The 21,900-nt window shown below is 48.8% G+C and overlaps 1 protein-coding gene across 4 annotated transcripts in view; it reads right to left on the bottom strand.

Moving 5' to 3' along the window:
- The window catches only part of LOC118390676 (transcription factor COE1-A-like), a 362,338-nt gene that overhangs the window by 301,744 nt on the left and 38,694 nt on the right, over positions 1-21,900 (bottom strand). For all 4 annotated transcript variants that reach the window (XM_052529445.1, XM_052529447.1, XM_052529446.1 and 1 more), the window contains exon 6: positions 18,121-18,189. In XM_052529445.1, the coding sequence (XP_052385405.1) occupies positions 18,121-18,189 (69 nt within the window). The remainder of the gene's footprint in view (positions 1-18,120; positions 18,190-21,900) is intronic.

The raw sequence follows: 21,900 nt of genomic DNA, 5'->3' as shown, positions 1-21,900 counted from the left end.
GTCAAGCAGTGAATTTAAAACACAGTTTCAACCACAAAAACCAGGGAGTTTTTCCAATGCCTTGCAAAGAAGGGCACCTATTGGTAGATGGGTAAAAATTGAATATCCCTTTGATTATGGTGAAGTTATTCATTACACTTTGGATGGTGTATCATTACACCCGGTCACTACAAAGATGCAGGTGTCCTTTCTAACTCAGTCCTTTTCTTGTCATTGCCAGAAACAGAATAGAGCTAAGCTCAGCCAAACTCCTAGAGGATAACATGGTTCAGTCTACTTTCCAACAGATACTGGGGAGACAAATTCACCTTTCAGCAGATCAATAACCTATAACAGGGTTTCCTACTCAGTCATCGGGACCCCCAGCGCTACACAGCTGATTCAAATACTCATCCAGCTTGGATCATTTGAATCAGCTGTGTAGTGTTAGGGGAAGAAAAAAAAAAAAAAACACCCCTTGGGAAAAGCTGACCTAAAACACAAGGCCAAATATACACTGGAGTTGCTTACCAAGACGACATTGAATGTTCCTGAGTGGCCTAGTTACAGTTTTTTTTGAGTGGCCTAGTTAAATTCAATCGCCTTGAAAATCTATGGCAAGACTTGAAAATGGCTGTCTAGGAATGATCAACAACCAACTTGACAGAGCTTGAAGATTTTTTTAAAGAATAATGTGCAAATATTGTATAATCCAGGTGTGCAAAGCTCTTAGAGACTTACCCAGAAAGACTCACACAGCTCTTAGAGACCTACCCAGAAATACTCACACAGCTCTTAGAGACCTACCCAGAAATACTCACACAGCTCTTAGAGACTTACTCAGAAATACTCACAGCTGTAATCACTGCCAAAGGTGATTCTAACAAGTGTTGACTAAGGAGGGTGACTACTTATGTAAATTAGATATTTATGTATTTCATTTTCAATAAATGTACGAACATTTCTAAAATCATGTTTCACTTTGTCATTATGGGATTTTTATTAGATAGATTTAGGTAGATGTATTTAATCCATGTTGAATTCAGGCTGTAAAACAACAACATAAGTAAGAGTAAGTCAAGGAGTATGAATACTTTCTGAAGGCACTGTAAGGGAGACATGTAACAAAGGAGTCTTGTTGTAGAATATTCTGTACTATAAATTGACTTTAATTTCACCTGTTTGTGGAGGTCTGTGTTTTGCAGATGTCTGGCCCAGAGGGAGACCTATCAGAGGAAGACCTATCAGAGGGAGACCGATCAGAGGAAGACCTATCAGAGGAATACCTATCAGAGGGAGACCTATCAGAGGAAGACCTATCAGAGGAAGACCTATCAGAGGGAGACCTATCAGAGGGAGACCTATCAGAGGAAGACCTATCAGAGGGAGACCTATCAGAGGGAGACCGATCAGAGGAAGACCTATCAGAGGAAGACCTATCAGAGGAAGACCTATCAGAGGAAGACCTATCAGAGGAAGACCTATCAGAGGAAGACCTATCAGAGGAAGACCTATCAGAGGAAGACCTATCAGAGGAAGACCTATCAGAGGGAGACCGATCAGAGGAAGACCTATCAGAGGAATACCTATCAGAGGGAGACCTATCAGAGGGAGACCGATCAGAGGAAGACCTATCAGAGGAATACCTATCAGAGGGAGACCTATCAGAGGAAAACCTATCAGAGGAAGACCTATCAGAGGAATACCTATCAGAGGGAGACCTATCAGAGGAAGACCTATCAGAGGGAGACCTATCAGAGGGAGACCTATCAGAGGAAGACCTATCAGAGGAAGACCTATCAGAGGGAGACCTATCAGAGGAAGACCTATCAGAGGAAGACCTATCAGAGGGAGACCTATCAGAGGGAGACCTATCAGAGGAAGACCTATCAGAGGAAGACCTATCAGAGGGAGACCTATCAGAGGAAGACCTATCAGAGGGAGACCTATCAGAGGAAGACCTATCAGAGGGAGACCTATCAGAGGGAGACCTATCAGGGGAAGACCTATCAGAGGGCGACCTAGCAGGGGAAGACCTATCAGAGGAAGACCTATCAGAGGAAGACCTATCAGGGGGAGACCTATCAGGGGAAGACCTATCAGGGGGAGACCTATCAGAGGAAGACCTATCAGGGGGAGCCCTATCAGGGGGAGACCTATCAGAGGAAGACCTATCAGAGGGAGACCTATCAGGGGGAGACCTATCAGGGGGAGACCTATCAGAGGACAATAAAAACTTGGTGAAAATTGGGTGAAGATAGATTAGTGAATAACATCATGACCCTCTCCATTTCAAATGAATCCCTTGGCTGTGTTCCCCGGGGCATCTTTCCCATTCACCTTAACCCTGTCTATCCCATTCACTTTAACCCGGTCTATCCCATTCACCTTAACCCTGTCTATCCCATTCACCCTAACCCTGTCTATCCCATTCACCTTAACCCTGTCTATCCCATTCACCTTAACCCTGTCTATCCCATTCACCTTAACCCTGTCTATCCCATTCACCTTAACCCTGTCTATCCCATTCACCTTAACCCTGTCTATCCCATTCACCATAACCCTGACTATCCCATTCACCTTAACCCTGTCTATCCCATTCACCTTAACCCTGTCTATCCCATTCACCTTAACCCTGTCTATCCCATTCACCTTAACCCTGTCTATCCCATTCACCTTAACCCTGTCTATCCCATTCAACTTAACCCTGTCAACCCATTCACCTTAACCTTGTCTATCCCATTCACCATAACCCTGTCTATCCCATTCACCATAACCCTGTCTATCCCATTCACCATAACCCTGTCTATCCCATTCACCTTAACCCTGTCTATCCCATTCACCTTAACCCTGTCTATCCCATTCACCATAACCCTGTCTATCCCATTCACCTTAACCCTGTCTATCCCATTCACCATAACCCTGTCTATCCCATTCACCATAACCCTGTCTATCCCATTCACCTTAACCCTGTCTATCCCCATTCACCATAACCCTGTCTATCCCATTCACCATAACCCTGTCTATCCCATTCACCATAACCCTGTCTATCCCATTCACCTTAACCCTGTCTATCCCATTGACCATAACCCTGTCTATCCCATTCACCATAACCCTGTCTATCCCATTCACCTTAACCCTGTCTATCCCATTCACCATAACCCTGTCTATCCCATTCACCATAACCCTGTCTATCCCATTCACCATAACCCTGTCTATCCCATTCACCATAACCCTGTCTATCCCATTCACCATAACCCTGTCTATCCCATTCACCTTAACCCTGTCTATCCCATTCACCATAACCCTGTCTATCCCATTCACCATAACCCTGTCTATCCCATTCACCTTAACCCTGTCTATCCCATTCACCATAACCCTGTCTATCCCATTCACCATAACCCTGTCTATCCCATTCACCTTAACCCTGTCTATCCCATTCACCATAACCCTGTCTATCCCATTCACCATAACCCTGTCTATCCCATTCACCATAACCCTGTCTATCCCATTCACCTTAACCCTGTCTATCCCATTCACCATAACCCTGTCTATCCCATTCACCATAACCCTGTCTATCCCATTCACCATAACCCTGTATATCCCATTCACCTTAACCCTGTTTATCCCATTCACCTTAACCCTGTCTATCCCATTCACCTTAACCCTGTCTATCCCATTCACCATAACCCTGTCTATCCCATTCACCATAACCCTGTCTATCCCATTCACCATAACCCTGTCTATCCCATTCACCATAACCCTGTCTATCCCATTCACCTTAACCCTGTCTATCCCATTCACCTTAACCCTGTCTATCCCATTCACCTTAACCCTGTCTATCCCATTCACCTTAACCCTGTCTATCCCATTCACCTTAACCCTGTCTATCCCATTCACCATAACCCTGTCTACCCCATTCACCATAACCCTGTCTATCCCATTCACCTTAACCCTGTCTATCCCATTCACCTTAACCCTGTATATCCCATTCACCTTAACCCCGCCTTTCCCATTCAGCCTAACCCCATCTTTACCTTTCATTCCTAGAGGAGAAGGATGTGTGTGATAGTGAGTGAAATTCAATACATCTCCTCTGAAATATCAAAGGCCACCAGAACCTGCTGCACACGACAGGCTGTCTCTGGCTGTCTCTGTTATTAAAGAGAAAACCACTGGAACCCCCAGTCGATGTGTGATTGACAGCCCGGGTTCCCCCTCTCTCTCCACCTGTCTGTCTGACTTTGATTGACGGAACTCCACAATCTCCCGCCCAACACTGGCCCTTATCTCCGTAACAGGAGGTGGCTTCCTCTGCAACCCCCAACCTCCTCCCCAATGGTACTACCCCTCTAAACCCCACAACCCCCACCCCGGGATGACACACACAAGCAGCCCCAGCAACCCCCTAGTACCCTAGAGCTGAGCCCCAGAGACACTGCTGTCTGAACCTCTGAGCCCCTCAGCCTTGCAGCCTTGAACAGCCTGAGCTGAGCTGTGTGGTCGGTAGTATCTCTATCCTATCCCCGCAGGGCCACGGAGAGAAGGAAGGAGGTGGAGAGAGAAAGAGAGAGAGAGAGAGAGAGAGAGAGAGAGAGAGAGAGAGAGAGAGAGAGAGAGAGAGAGAGAGAGAGAGAGAGAGAGAGAGAGAGAGAGAGAGAGAGAGAAAGAGGGTCTGGGGTCTGCTCACCAACCAAGAATTCACAAAATGGGACAAACACCAAATTGAGACTGCATGCAGAATTCTGCAAAATTATCCTCTATGTACAACGTAAAACACCAAATAATGCATGCAGAGCAGAATTAGGCCGATATCCACTAAATCCAGTAAAGATACATTAAATTCTACAACAACCTAAAAAGGAAGCAATTCCCAAACCATCTGTAACAAAGCCATCGCCTACAGAGAAATGAACCTGGAGAAGAGTCCCCTAAGCAAGCTGGTCCTGGGGTTCCGTTCACAAACACAAACACCCCCTACAGAGCCCCAGGACAGCAGCACAATTAGACCCAACCAAATCATGAGAAAACAAAAAGATAATTACTTGACACATTGGAAAGAATTAACAAAAAAACTGAGCAAACTAGAATGCTATTTGGCCCTAAACAGAGAGTACACAGTGGCAGAATACCTGACCACCATGACTGACCCAAACTTAAGGAAAGCTTTGACTATGTACAGACTCAGTGAGCATAGACATGGCTCTCAAAAGAAGACGGGCTATGTGCTCACTGCCCACAAAATGAGGTGGAAACTGAGCTGCACTTCCTAACCTCCTGCCCAATGTATGACGATATTAGAGACACATATTTCCCTCAGATTACACAGATCCACAAAAAAATCTAATGTTTGAAAAACTCCCATATCTACTGGGTGAAATACCACTGTGTGCCATCACAGCAGCAAGATTTGTGACCTGTTGCCACAAGAAAACGTCAACCAGTGAAGAACAAACACCATTGTAAATACAACCCATATTTATGTTTATTAATTTTCCCTTTTGTACTTGAACTATTTGCACATCGTAACAACACTGTGTATAGACATAATATGACATTTGAAATGTCTTTATTGTTTTGGAACACTTTTTTATCTATTTCACTTGCTTTGGCAATGTTAACATATGTTTCCCATGCCAAGAGAGAGGGGAGGGAGAAAGAGAGAGAGAGAGAGAGAGAGAGAGAGAGAGAGAGAGAGAGAGAGAGAGAGAGAGAGAGAGAGAGAGAGAGAGAGAGAGAGAGAGAGAGAGAGAGAGAGAGAGAGAGAGAGAGAGAGAGAGAGAGAGAGAGAGAGAGAGAGAGAAAGAGAGAGAGAGACAGAGAGAGAGAGAGAGAGAGAGAATGAGAGAAGGAGTGAGAGAATGAGAGAAAGAGAGGCCTGTGATGTACAAATGTCTCACTTCTTTTGCGTATAGTGTAACTAGCCCTATGTGAAAGGGTGACGAATGAGGCCCATTGACAGGGATCTTTAGAGTTGAGAGAGACACACACAACCAATCACACACACCCTAATGCACACATACACACAGACACCCTCCTGATCGGAGAATCTCCAGACCAAGGAATAATGGACTGTGTGTAAACTGAGATGTTTCAAATGAGGCAACAGGAAATGGGCTTGTGATGTACTGATACCATGCCATCCTTCAGACCAGATGAGACAATCAGTAGATAGAGTACACACACGTACGGACGCACGCACACACGCACAACAGACACACACACACACACCGGGCACACACACACACCGGGCACACACACACACACACCAGGCACACACACACACCAGGCACAAACGCACAACAGACACACACACACACACACACACACACACACACACACACACACACACACACACACACACACACACAGGCACATACACACACCAGGCACACACACACGCCAGAAAAACACACAAACCACACCACACACACCACACCACACACACACACACAAACAAACACATACACATACACACACCAGACACCAGACACACAAACACACCAGACACACACACACCAGACACACACACACACACCAGACAACAGACACACACACCAGACACACACACACACCACACACACACACACCAGACACACACTTACAATAAATATTCTCTTTGAAACTGTTCCATCTAAGCTCACTTTGGGACACAAGTATTTATCCACATCTGAAGGCTTTCTCCAAACAGAAAAACAAGTGAATGGGGGGGTCGAGGCAGTAGACAATAGAGGTCTCTCTGTGGGGCTGAGTGGAGGAGGTGGGTGGAGGGTGGATGGGGGGAGTGGGGAGAGGAGGAGGGGGAGGGTGGATGGGGGGGGTGGGGAGAGGAGGAGAGGGAGGGTGGATGGGGTGAGTGGGGGGGGAGGAGGAGGGTTGGTGGGAGATTGGAGGGATGAGGGAGGAGGAGGAGGAGGAGGAGGGTGGATGGGGGAGTGGAGGGAGGAGAAGGATGAGGGTGGATGGGGAGAGCGGGGGAAGGGGAGGAGGGTTGATGGGAGGTTAGAGGGAAGAGGAAGGGGGATTGGGAGGAGGAATTTGTATGGGGAGAGTGGGGGGAGGAGGTTGGATGGGGAGAGTGGGGGAGGAGGTTGGATGGGGGAGTGGGGGGAGGAGGTTGGATGGGGAGAGTGGAGGGAGGAGGTTGGACGGGGAGAGTGGGGGAGGAGGTTGGATGGGGAGAGTGGGGGGAGGAGGTTGGATGGGGAGAGTGGGGGGAGGAGGTTGGATGGGGAGAGTGGGGGGAGGAGGTTGGATGGGGAGAGTGGGGGAGGAATTTGTATGGGGAGAGTGGGGGAGGAGGTTGGATGGGGAGAGTGGGGGAGGAGGTTGGATGGGGAGAGTGGGGGAGGAGGTTGGATGGGGGTAGTGGGGGAGGAGGTTGGATGGGGGGAGTGGGGGAGGAGGTTGGATGGGGGAGTGTGGGGAGGAGGTTGGATGGGGGGAGTGGGGGGAGGCAGAGGAGGTTGGATGGGGAGAGTGGGGAGAGAAGGAGGAGGGTGTATGGGAGAATAGAGGGAGGAGGTGGAGGGTGGATGGGAGAGTGGAGGGAGGAGGAGATGGGTGTATGAGAGAGTGGGGAGAGAAGGAGGAGGGTGTATGGGAGAGTAGAGGGAGGAAGAGGAGGGTGGATGGGAGAGTAGAGGGAAGAGGAGGAGATTGGATGGGAGAGTGGAGGGAGGAAGAGGAGGGTGGATGGGAGAGTGGAGGGAGGAGGAAGAGGGTGGATGGGAGAGTGGAGGGAGGAGGATGAGGGTGGATGGGAGAGTGGAGGGAGGAGGAGGAGGAGGGTGGATGGGAGAGTGGAGGGAGGAGGAGGAGGAGGGTGGATGGGAAAGTGGAGGGAGGAGGAGGAAGAGGGTGGATGAGGAGAGTAGGGGGAGGAGGAGGGTTGGTGGGAGATTGGAGGGATGAGGGAGGAGGAGGAGGAGGGTGGATGGGGGAGTGGAGGGAGGAGGAGGAGGGTGAATGGGAGAGTGGAGGGACGAGGAGGAGGGTGAACGGGAGAGTGGAGGGAGGAGGAGGAGGGTGGATGGGAGAGTGGAGGGACGAGGAGGAGGGTGAACGGGAGAGTGGAGGGACGAGGAGGAGGGTGAACGGGAGAGTGGAGGGACGAGGAGGAGGGTGAACGGGAGAGTGGAGGGATGAGGAGGAGGGTGAACGGGAGAGTGGAGGGAGGAGGAGGAGGGTGAACGGGAGAGTGGAGGGACGAGGAGGAGGGTGAACGGGAGAGTGGAGGGAGGGCTGATCTGAACTGAAGCCAGTCTGAAGCAGAGGAAAAGGGGAAAGTGAAGAGGCATCTATTAGATGTCAGTGGGCTTTTGTGTCCATGTCAATGAGCAGGATTAAGGTATTTAAAATAATCTGACTGAGGCTCGGAGAGGTCACAGCACAGACAGGGAGAGAAGACGAGTTTTTCCTAGCCACCGTGCTTCTACATCCGCACTGCCTGCTCTTTGGGGTTTAAACTGGGTTTCTGTACAGCACTTTGTGACATCTGCTAATGTAAAAAGGGTTTTATAAATAAATGTGATTGATTGAGAGGAGCATATGGCAGAGCAGGGAAAGCAGTTGCTCTTATACATCGAGTTAGATAGATAGACATACATTCATCTAAAGCGCCACCAAATATTTTGCTGTGCGACTTGGGAGTTTTATTTTGGAAGCACCGTGTGACAAAAAAAAGATTCCGATAAAAAAAACTCAATGCCTGACAATATTCTAAACAGTCTGAAGCCCCGCCCCCTGTCACTCAACAGGCACACAGCTCACACACAGACACTTCCTGTTTCTCTCAGCATGCACTTAACAGATTCCTCCAAAGCAACAACAGGCTACCACTTTCCACGTTGCTTCTAAAATTCAATCCATGTTTTCTCTATTATAATATTAATTTGTGTATCTTTCTTCGCAAAATGTGAGTTAGTTCGGCTAAAGAAGCTGGCATGCGACTAAGAGATAATTTATGCTTGATCTGAAAATGTGGTTGGAGGCGCCATATGGATGGTGTGACGCAATAGAGGAGCCTCCGGAGGCATGAAGAGGCCAAATTGAGCTCCGTACCGCATCGTTGTGTGTATCTCAAAATGTGTATAGCTCCGCATTGACATGATTGGTTGACGGTCGGTGATGGCGAGAGGTCCTGTATAAACACGAACTCACTTCCTTAACAACTTCCTTCACAACAACGCTGCTGGGCGAAGCGCAAGAAGTATGAATGTCCTGACTTCTGCAGAGGCGATCTCACTGTAAATGCTGCATGGCCAATGCAGACGCCGAATTGACCATGCAGCGCCTTTAAAGCTAATTGCTATTGCTAATCGCTATCTACACTGAATAAAAATACAAAACATAAAGGTGTTGGTCCCATAAGCTGAAATAAAAGATCCCCGAAATGGCACATATGCACAAAAATGCACATTTCTCTCAAATGTTGTCCACAAAATTGAATGTTAATTTCTCTACCATAAGCCACCTCCAATGTCGTTTTAGAGAATTTGGCAGTTTTAGAGAATTTGGCAGTAGAATTTGCCAACCAGCCTCACAACCTCAGACCACATACTGTATAACCACGCCAGTCCAGGACCTCCACATTCGGCTTCTTCACCTGAGGAATCGTCTGAGACCAGCCACCAGGACAGCTGATTAAACTGTAGGTTTGCACAACCGAAGAATTTCTGTACAAACTGTCAGAAACCATTAGGGCCAAACCTCTGCATGCTCGTTGTCCACACCAAGGTCTTGAACTTACTGCAGTTTGGCGTCGTAACCAATTTCAGTGGGCAAATGCTCACCTTCGATGGCCACTGGCACGCTGGAGAAGTGTGCTCTTCAGGGACGAATCCCAGTTTCAGCTGTACCATGGTGGCAGTGTGGTTATGGTAAATGGAAAATGTTACAGTTGAGCATGTTTGGGATGCTCTGGATCAACATTTACGACAGCGTGTTCCAGTTCACGCCAATATCCAGCAAATTCATACAGCCAGAAGAGGAGTTGGACAATGTCCCACAATCAACTCCATGCAAAGGAGATGTGTCGCGCGGCATGAGGGAAATGGTGGTCACACCAGATACTGACTGGTTTTCTGACCCACACCAGATACTGACTGGTTTTCTGACCCACACCAGATACTGACTGGTTTTCTGACCCACACCAGATACTGACTGGTTTTCTGACCCACACCAGATACTGACTGGTTTTCTGACCCACACCAGATACTGACTGGTTTTCTGACCCACACCAGATACTGACTGGTTTTCTGACCCATACCAGATACTGACTGGTTTTCTGACCCACACCAGATACTGACTGGTTTTCTGACCCACACCAGATACTGACTGGTTTTCTGATCCACACCAGATACTGACTGGTTTTCTGAGCCACACCAGATACTGACTGGTTTTCTGAGCCACACCAGATACTGACTGGTTTTCTGAGCCACACCAGATACTGACTGGTTTTCTGAGCCACACCAGATACTGACTGGTTTTCTGAGCCACACCAGATACTGACTGGTTTTCTGAGCCACACCAGATACTGACTGGTTTTCTGAGCCACACCAGATACTGACTGGTTTTCTGAGCCACGCCAGATACTGACTGGTTTTCTGAGCCACGCCAGATACTGACTGGTTTTCTGACCCACACCAGATACTGACTGGTTTTCTGACCCACACCAGATACTGACTGGTTTTCTGACCCACACCAGATACTGACTGGTTTTCTGACCCACACCAGATACTGACTGGTTTTCTGACCCACACCAGATACTGACTGGTTTTCTGACCCACACCAGATACTGACTGGTTTTCTGACCCACACCAGATACTGACTGGTTTTCTGACCCACACCAGATACTGACTGGTTTTCTGACCCACACCAGATACTGACTGGTTTTCTGACCCACACCAGATACTGACTGGTTTACTGACCCACACCAGATACTGACTGGTTTTCTGACCCACACCAGATACTGACTGGTTTTCTGACCCACACCAGATACTGACTGGTTTTCTGACCCACACCAGATACTGACTGGTTTTCTGACCCACACCAGATACTGACTGGTTTTCTGACCCACACCAGATACTGACTGGTTTTCTGACCCACACCAGATACTGACTGGTTTTCTGACCCACACCAGATACTGACTGGTTTTCTGACCCACACCAGATACTGACTGGTTTTCTGACCCACACCAGATACTGACTGGTTTTCTGACCCATGCCCCAACCGTTTTTTAAAGCTATCTGTAACCAACAGATGCATATTTGTATTCACAGTCATGTGAAATCCATAGATGGGGCCTCCTGAGTGGCACAGCGGTCTAAGGCAATGCAATGCAGTGCTTGAGGCGTCACTACAGATCCGGGTTTCGATCCCGGGCTGTGTCGCGTCTGGCCATGACCGGGAGATGGTGGAGGCGGCGCATAACTGGCCTAGTGTCGTCTGGAGAGGGTTTGTCCGGCTGGAATGTCCTTGTCCCATCGCGCTCCAGCGACTCCTGTGGTGGGCCGGGCGCAGTGCACGCTGACACGGTCGCCAGGTGTACAGTGTTTCCTCCGACACATTGGTGCGGCTGGCTTCCGTGTTAAGCGAACAGTGTGTCAAGAAGCAGTGGGGCTTGGTTGGGTTTCGGAGGAGGCATGGTTCTCGACCTTCGCCTCTCCCGAGTCCGTACGGGTGTTGCAGCGATGGGACAAGACTGTAACTAACAATTGGATACCACGAAATTGGGGAGAAAAAGGGTAAAAAAAAATATTATATATATATATACTGTATATCATCCATAGATTAGGGCCTAATGAATTTATTTCAATTGACTGATTTCCTTATATGAAGTGTAACTCAGTAAAATGTTTGAAATTGTTTATATTTTTGTTTAGTGTAGCTTGCTGGCTAGCTAGCTAAATGCACTAGCTAGGGCAAAGCAAACATGATCTCTAATTCAGGTGACTACCAGTGATGGTGTCCTGTAGATCAGTATGTTGTCTGTACAACGGCATGTTCTGAATCTGATAACCTATTCTAAAATCGTTGTCTAAATGTAACATCTATGCATCTATTCAAATTCTAGGGTCCCCTGAGAAATACTGACCAGCACTTTGGTTCCTACACTGTCATAACTCCTACCTTGCTTTTCATTTGTTGTCATGCCAACCGTAGAATTAGATGAATAATTATTATGATTCCAACAGTTCACCCAAGTGTTTTGATCTACTGTATATTGCAAGTCAAATTGCAATATTTGTTTGAAAAATCACATTTAGATTTCTTTGCCCATATCGCCCTAACAAACTGGTAACGGCACCATTATGCAAATATTTAGTGATACAGAAAGAAAGTTAAAAAAAGATTCTTCAGGAGGTGTGGTTCAAAACTGAGTAGGATTCATATAGGCTAAATCTCAATCCATGTTTTACATATATTTTTCTGGTGATCCAAACTTTTTAAAGTTAATAGCACCATAGCTATCAATGATCCTCCTACACACACACACACACACACACACACACACACACACACACACACACACACACACACACACACACACACACACACACACACACACACACACACACACACACACACACACACACACACACACACACAAACAGGTAGATAGTAACACACACCGCACAGGGCATCCATTTCATATGTAGATAACCTCAATCAGGTAGTGGAAAATGACTGTAACAGCTTTCCTCGCAGATAAAAAATCATGCAATAAACATGTTTCCCCACTGAAATCCCAACGCTTCATATTGTGTGTTTACAAATGAGAGAGAATAAACCACAGTAAATATGACATTTGTTATTTTAACAAAATAATAAGGCTTCATTATCATGTTTTGTAATTATTCAGAGGGATTATCTGCAGTCTATCCCGGGGTCTTATGAGAGAGATCTAATTAGTGAATCACTCACCCTCAGATCTCTCTCTCTCTCTCTCTCTCTCTCTCTCTCTCTCTCTCTCTCTCTCTCTCTCTCTCTCTCTCTCTCTCTCTCTCTCTCTCTCTCTCTCTCTCTCTCTCTCTCTCTCTCTCTCTCTCTCTCTCTCTCTCTCTCTCTCTCTCACACTCTCTCTCCCTCTCTCTCTCTCTCTCTCTCTCTCTCTCTCTCTCTCTCTCTCTCTCTCTCTCTCTCTCTCTCTCTCACACTCTCCCTCTCTCTCTCTCTCGCTCAACCAGGAGAATTAGCTAACACTAGCCCAGCTAATTACAGCACCGCAATCGAATCTGCTCTCTGAGACAAGAGCACACTAATGAGCCCTTGTTTATTGAACTTAACGACTTCAAGAAAAAAGATACAAGTTGGAGTTGATATTTTTATTACCTATTTCGGGGGAAAGAATAAGTCATAATTGAGATGGTATCTATCAGCGAAGGCAAGCTGCCTGTTTGTCAGCCATCATCCAAAACAAATACTGACAACAAACTGCCAAGAGAACACATCAGAAAAAAAAAAGATGTATTTTCTTCAGTTTTCACGTGACCCATTTTCCAGTGCTGCAGGAACTCGTGACAGAAAGGAGAGCAAATGTGTATGATGGTATGATAACCTCACACCTAAGCCATGGACCCAATGTGCCTGGCTGGCTGCCTGGCCCAGCATATGGAGAGGAGACACTGTCACTCCACTGGGTCCTCTTTGAATGTCGTATTAGTCTATGAAAATCTACATTCCCTTTCCCCCACAAACCAAAATAAATAATTGTATTTTACAGGTGCCGGGAGAGCAATATGAATTGTGCTGAGGCCAGTGCACCTGTTTGTTTTGATGTATCTCCTGTAAGCATAAGGCACTGAGCAGTCAAAAACACAACCGCAGTATTCTGGCACTGAGAGAGGATGAGTTCAACAGAAGTTACTGGGTTCATCTGCCCATGCTCATCTGAACCCTGTTTGTTCACTGAAGTCTGAAGGTGTGTGATGGTAAAGAGAGGAGGAAGGGGGCTGGGTGGGGGTGGGGGTGGGGAGGGGTTCCAGCTGCCCCCCACCCCACCCCAGGGGCACTGACCCTTTCTGGCCCAGCGAAGCGGAACGTTGGGCGGTGAGGGGAATAGGAGAGGAGGGGGGCAGAACACGTGAGCCAGGTATGTGCCCCACTTCTCGCCTCTCCTCTCCTGGCACAGGGAGACCTGCGCCACAGCTGATGTGCATCTGTGTCCTTCCTGTAGCGCGGATCAGTGAATGCATTACCACAGCAAACACTACTGCCATCCAGCAGAGGCAACACAGGTGTACGTGTGGGTGTGTAAGGGCATGTCCATGAGAGTTTGGCCTGAATATACGTACATTCTCTTGGAATACGGAAATCCAACAATATACTGCACATATGCATAATTAAATACATACATACATACATACATACACACACACACACACACACACACACACACACACACACACACACACACACACACACACACACACACACACACACACACACACACACACACACACACACACACACACACACACACACACACACACACACACACATAAGCACCACGTCTCCCAAATCCTCTTTCAGTGGGATTTCATCTTCACCAATGAGCTCCAGGTTCCGTTTGACAAAAAGCAACAACTTAGGTCTGCCCCGTGGCACTAAACAATAACTGGGGTGAACCAACTCAACTCTGTGGGGTGTAAATCAAAAGCTTTCTCCTATTTGGTATGTTCCAGTTCTGCTCCGTAAGCAGCCGTGCTGTAGTAGCCACAGTACAGCACAGAGAGAGAGGACGGGCAGCAGACCCAGTCAGGGGAATAGAGAGACAGTAGTGGAACCACACTATCCAGCCAACATTAGCTCACGCAGCCGTTGAGATGCAGTCGTTTTGGGAGATCAACAGAGTAACTACAACCAGGATTATTGTGTTAGATAGATGTCATAACACAGACAACATAACAACAACTATATCATCTCCAGTACTCTGGGTCTAACACAGCTACCAGCAGGCCTGGTCCAACAACAACTATATCATCTCCAGTACTCTGGGTCTAACACAGCTACCAGCAGGCCTGGTAATGGTCCAACAACAACTATATCATCTCCAGTACTCTGGGTCTAACACAACTACCAACAGGCCTGGTAATGGTCAACAACTATATCATCTCCAGTACTCTGGGTCTAACACAACTACCAGCAGGCCTGGTAATGGTCCAACAACAACTATATCATCTCCAGTACTCTGGGTCTAACACAGCTACCAACAGGCCTGGTCCAACAACAACTATATCATCTCCAGTACTCTGGGTCTAACACAGCTACCAACAGGCCTGGTAATGGGCCTGGTCCAACAACAACTATATCATCTCCAGTACTCTGGGTCTAACACAACTACCAGCAGGCCTGGTCCAACAACAACTATATCATCTCCAGTACTCTGGGTCTAACACAGCTACCAGCAGGCCTGGTAATGGTCCAACAACGACTATATCATCTCCAGTACTCTGGGTCTAACACAACTACCAGCAGGCCTGGTCCAACAACAACTATATCATCTCCAGTACTCTGGGTCTAACACAGCTACCAACAGGCCTGGTAATGGTCCAACAACAACTATATCATCTCCAGTACTCTGGGTCTAACACAGCTACCAGCAGGCCTGGTAATGGTCCAACAACAACTATATCATCTCCAGTACTCTGGGTCTAACACAGCTACCAACAGGCCTGGTAATGGTCCAACAACAACTATATCATCTCCAGTACTCTGGGTCTAACACAACTACCAACAGGCCTGGTAATGGTCCAACAACAACTATATCATCTCCAGTACTCTGGGTCTAACACAACTACCAACAGGCCTGGTACAACAACAACTATATCATCTCCAGTACTCTGGGTCTAACACAGCTACCAGCAGGCCTGGTCCAACAACAACTATATCATCTCCAGTACTCTGGGTCTAACACAACTACCAGCAGGCCTGGTCCAACAACAACTATATCATCTCCAGTACTCTGGGTCTAACACAACTACCAGCAGGCCTGGTCCAACAACAACTATATCATCTCCAGTACTCTGGGTCTAACACAGCTACCAGCAGGCCTGGTCCAACAACAACTATATCATCTCCAGTACTCTGGGTCTAACACAACTACCAGCAGGCCTGGTAATGGTCCAACAACAACTATATCATCTCCAGTACTCTGGGTCTAACACAGCTACCAACAGGCCTGGTCCAACAACAACTATATCATCTCCAGTACTCTGGGTCTAACACAGCTACCAGCAGGCCTGGTAATGGTCCAACAACAACTATATCATCTCCAGTACTCTGGGTCTAACACAACTACCAACAGGCCTGGTACAACAACAACTATATCATCTCCAGTACTCTGGGTCTAACACAGCTACCAACAGGCCTGGTAATGGTCCAACAACAACTATATCATCTCCAGTACTCTGGGTCTAACACAGCTACCAACAGGCCTGGTCCAACAACAACTATATCATCTCCAGTACTCTGGGTCTAACACAGCTACCAACAGGCCTGGTCCAACAACAACTATATCATCTCCAGTACTCTGGGTCTAACACAGCTACCAACAGGCCTGGTAATGGTCCACAACAACTATATCATCTCCAGTACTCTGGGTCTAACACAACTACCAACAGGCCTGGTAATGGTCCAACAACAACTATATCATCTCCAGTACTCTGGGTCTAACACAGCTACCAACAGGCCTGGTCCAACAACAACTATATCATCTCCAGTACTCTGGGTCTAACACAGCTACCAACAGGCCTGGTCCAACAACAACTATATCATCTCCAGTACTCTGGGTCTAACACAGCTACCAACAGGCCTGGTAATGGTCCACAACAACTATATCATCTCCAGTACTCTGGGTCTAACACAACTACCAACAGGCCTGGTAATGGTCCAACAACAACTATATCATCTCCAGTACTCTGGGTCTAACACAGCTACCAACAGGCCTGGTAATGGTCCACAACAACTATATCATCTCCAGTACTCTGGGTCTAACACAGCTACCAACAGGCCTGGTAATGGTCCAACAACAACTATATCATCTCCAGTACTCTGGGTCTAACACAGCTACCAACAGGCCTGGTCCAACAACAACTATATCATCTCCAGTACTCTGGGTCTAACACAACTACCAACAGGCCTGGTAATGGTCCAACAACAACTATATCATCTCCAGTACTCTGGGTCTAACACAACTACAGTGGTTCTGTAGCTCAGTTGGTAGAGCATGGCGCTTGTAACGCCAGGGTAGTGGGTTCGATTCCCGGGACCACCCATACGTAGAATGTATGCACACATGACTGTAAGTCGCTTTGGATAAAATCGTCTGCTAAATGGCATATATTATTATATTATATTATTATTATTATATTATTATATATTAACTACCAACAGGCCTGGTAATGGTCCAACAACAACTATATCATCTCCAGTACTCTGGGTCTAACACAACTACCAGCAGGCCTGGTCCAACAACAACTATATCATCTCCAGTACTCTGGGTCTAACACAGCTACCAGCAGGCCTGGTCCAATAACCTTAGTTCAGTAAGCCTATAAAGGACGCCCAGGTCTGAAGACTCCTGTCCAGCTGAGACAGATACATGCACAACGTGGAAGAGAGAAGGCCTGTGTTTAGGTGCCCTAGAGGCATGAGGGAGGGAGGGCGGGATGGAGACAGGGAGGGAGGGAGGGGAGAGGGAGGGAGGGGGAGAGGGAGGGAGAGAGAGATGGGGCTCCAGGCACTTTGGCAGCTATTGTTTCACAGTCCATTATCCATGTGGGTTTTATTAAGGGGAGCGGAGAGGAGAGAACAGCCTCCTCATTCTGGCTCCCCTCGTCCTCCCTCACTGTGGAGGAGCACACACTGTGGAACCTGATCACTCCACCCACATACACTGTAGTACTCACTGTAGTCCTCACTGTAGTACTCACTGTAGTACTCACTGTAGTACAAATAGAGCCATAGGGTGGGTAGGCTCTGGGCCAAACCTCAGTAGATATATGAGCTGACTGTTCTAACCTGACCCTCATACTGTTCCCTCACTGCATCAGCAGCCTCATAGGAGGCCACACACACACACACACAATGCGATCACAGTAGGAGTAGTTGAGCATGCGGAGGAGTGTGTGAAGGTACCTGTCGATGATGACGGGGTCAGACGGGGTCTCATTGCGGTTGCCACAGCTCTTCTTGTCACAGCAGCGGCTGAGGGGTACAGAGTGGCGAGAGAAGGAGAGAGTGGGGAGAGAGGGGAGAGATTGAGAGAGGAGAGGGAGGGGAGAGTGGGAGAGAGGGGAGAGAGAGGAGAGTGGGGAGAGAGGGGAGAGATGGAGAGAGGAGAGGGAGGGGAGAGAGGGGATAGAGGGGAGTGTGGGGAGAGCGGGAGAGAGGGGAGAGTGGGGAGAGAGGGGAGTGTGGGGAGAGAGGGAGAGAGGGGAGAGTGGGGAGAGAGGGGAGAGAGGGGAGAGTGGGGAGAGAGGGGGGAGTGTGGGGAGAGAGGGGAGAGAGGGGAGAGTGGGGAGAGAGGGGAGAGTGGGGGAGAGAGGGAGAGAGGGGAGAGTGGGGAGAGAGGGAGAGAGGGAGAGAGGGGAGTGTGGGGAGAGAGGGAGAGAGGGGAGAGTGGGGAGAGAGGGGAGAGAGGGGAGAGAGGGGAGTGTGGGGAGAGAGGGAGAGAGGGGAGAGTGGGGAGAGTGGGGAGAGAGGGTGGGGGGGTTAGAAAGATAAATAAAAACACACTCATGTTTCAGGGAGAGCTGCTTCAGCCAGGCCCAGACCTCCACAGGATAAAGGGGAAGGTAGCCTTCCAATTATCAAACAGCCTGGTCCTGTTCTGAAGGCTGAACTAAGGCTTTCCCAGGCCCACCCCGCCCTTTGTCACCTGTAGAACAGACTGCCTCTGTCTGTGTGTCTGGGTGCATTATTTTTCTCTACATATGGCTTTGTTAAAGCAGCCCACAAAGACAGGCCATACAGAGGCCAGCCTGGTTAGGGGCGACAGGTGTGCTAGGGGGGTGGGCTGGGGGGAAGCGGGGGGTGTGCTAGGGGGAGCGGGGGGTGGGCTGGGGGGAACGGGGAGTGGGGAGCAGGTTGGGAGGGAGCGGGGGTGGGCTGGGGGGAACGGGAGTGGGGAGCAGGTTGGGGGAGCACCCCTAGTATCACCTGAGGCAGGTAGCAGGCACCCCCCTCCCTCTCTCTTCCTTTTCACTTCACCGTCTTGGGTGAAACATTCTCTGTTCACTGCTAATCTGACACCCTCTCGTCTGCCTCTCTCTGTTCACTGCTAATCTGACACCCTCTCGTCTGCCTCTCTCTGTTCTCTCTGACACCCTCACTGCCTCTCTCTGTTCACTGCTAATCTGACACCCTCTCGTCTGCCTCTCTCTGTTCACTGCTAATCTGACACCCTCTGTTCACTGCTAATCTGACACCCTCTCGCCTGCCTCTCTCTGTTCACTGCTAATCTGACACCCTCTCGTCTGCCTCTCTCTGTTCACTGCTAATCTGACACCCTCTCGCCTGCCTCTCTCTGTTCACTGCTAATCTGACACCCTCTCGCCTGCCTCTCTCTGTTCACTGCTAATCTGACACCCTCTCGTCTGCCTCTCTCTGTTCACTGCTAATCTGACACCCTCTCGTCTGCCTCTCTCTGTTCACTGCTAATCTGACACCCTCTCGCCTGCCTCTCTCTGTTCACTGCTAATCTGACACCCTCTCGCCTGCCTCTCTCTGTTCACTGCTAATCTGACACCCTCTCGTCTGCCTCTCTCTGTTCACTGCTAATCTGACACCCTCTCGTCTGCCTCTCTCTGTTCACTGCTAATCTGACACCCTCTCGCTGCCTCTCTCTGTTCACTGCTAATCTGACACCCTGACACCCTGTTCACTCTGACCCCTGCCTGCTCTCTGTTCACTGCTAATCTGACACCCTCTCGCCTGCCTCTCTCTGTTCACTGCTAATCTGACACCCTCTCTCGTCTGCCTCTCTCTCGTCTGTTCACTGCTAATCTGACACCCTCTCGTCTGCCTCTCTCTGTTCACTGCTAATCTGACACCCTCTCGTCTGCCTCTCTCTGTTCACTGCTAATCTGACACCCTCTCGTCTGTTCACTGCTAATCTGACACCCTCTCGCCTGCCTCTCTCTGTTCACTGCTAATCTGACACCCTCTCGTCTGCCTCTCTCTGTTCACTGCTAATCTGACACCCTCTCGTCTGCCTCTCTCTGTTCACTGCTAATCTGACACCCTCTCGTCTGCCTCTCTCTGTTCACTGCTAATCTGACACCCTCTCGTCTGCCTCTCACTCTGTTCACTGCTGCCTCTCTCTGTTCAATCTGACACCCTCTCGTCTGCCTCTCTCTGTTCACTGCTAATCTGACACCCTCTCGTCTGCCTCTCTCTGTTCACTGCTAATCTGACACCCTCTCGTCTGCCTCTCTCTGTTCACTGCTAATCTGACACCCTCTCGTCTGCCTCTCTCTGTTCACTGCTAATCTGACACCCTCTCGTCTGCCTCTCTCTGTTCACTGCTAATCTGACACCCTCTCGTCTGCCTCTCTCTGTTCACTGCTAATCTGACACCCTCTCGTCTGCCTCTCTCTGTTCACTGCTAATCTGACACCCTCTCGTCTGCCTCTCTCTGTTCACTGCTAATCTGACACCCTCTCGTCTGCCTCTCTCTGTTCACTGCTAATCTGACACCCTCTCGTCTGCCTCTCTCTGTTCACTGCTAATCTGACACCCTCTCGTCTGCCTCTCTCTGTTCACTGCTAATCTGACACCCTCTCGTCTGCCTCTCTCTGTTCACTGCTAATCTGACACCCTCTCGTCTGCCTCTCTCTGTTCACTGCTAATCTGACACCCTCTCGTCTGCCTCTCTCTGTTCACTGCTAATCTGACACCCTCTCGCCTGCCTCTCTCTGTTCACTGCTAACCCTCTGACACCCTCTAATCTGCACCCTCTCGTCTGCTCTCTCTGTTCACTGCTAATCTGACACCCTCTCGTCTGCCTCTCTCTGTTCACTGCTAATCTGACACCCTCTCGCCTGCCTCTCTCTGTTCACTGCTAATCTGACACCCTCTCGTCTGCCTCTCTCTGTTCACTGCTGCCTCTCTCTGTTCACTGCTAATCTGACACCCTCTCGCCTGCCTCTCTCTGTTCACTGCTAATCTGACACCCTCTCGTCTGCCTCTCTCTGTTCCTGCTAACTCTCGTTGCCTCTCTCTGTTCACTGCTAATCTGACACCCTCTCGTCTGCCTCTCTCTGTTCACTGCTAATCTGACACCCTCTCGCCTCTGCCTCTCTCTGTTCACTGCTAATCTGACACCCTCTCGTCTGCCTCTCTCTGTTCACTGCTAATCTGACACCCTCTCGTCTGCCTCTCTCTGTTCACTGCTAATCTGACACCCTCTCGTCTGCCTCTCTCTGTTCACTGCTAATCTGACACCCTCTCGTCTGCCTCTCTCTGTTCACTGCTAATCTGACACCCTCTCACTGCTAATCTGACACCCTCTCGTCTGCCTCTCTCTGTTCACTGCTAATCTGACACCCTCTCGTCTGCCTCTCTCTGTTCACTGCTAATCTGACACCCTCTCGTCTGCCTCTCTCTGTTCACTGCTAATCTGACACCCTCTCGTTCTGCCTCTCTCTGTTCACTGCTAATCTGACACCCTCTCGTCTGCCTCTCTCTGTTCACTGCTAATCTGACACCCTCTCGTCTGCCTCTCTCTGTTCACTGCTAATCTGACACCCTCTCGTCTGCCTCTCTCTGTTCACTGCTAATCTGACACCCTCTCGTCTGCCTCTCTCTGTTCACTGCTAATCTGACACCCTCTCGTCTGCCTCTCTCTGTTCACTGCTAATCTGACACCCTCTCGCCTGCCTCTCTCTGTTCACTGCTAACTGACACCCTCTCGCC

Source organism: Oncorhynchus keta, chromosome 11 (assembly GCF_023373465.1).
Source record: "Oncorhynchus keta strain PuntledgeMale-10-30-2019 chromosome 11, Oket_V2, whole genome shotgun sequence".
Taxonomy (NCBI): Eukaryota; Metazoa; Chordata; class Actinopteri; order Salmoniformes; family Salmonidae; genus Oncorhynchus; species Oncorhynchus keta.
Note: the sequence above shows the minus strand (reverse complement) of the source record. Positions and strands in the feature narration are given on the sequence as shown.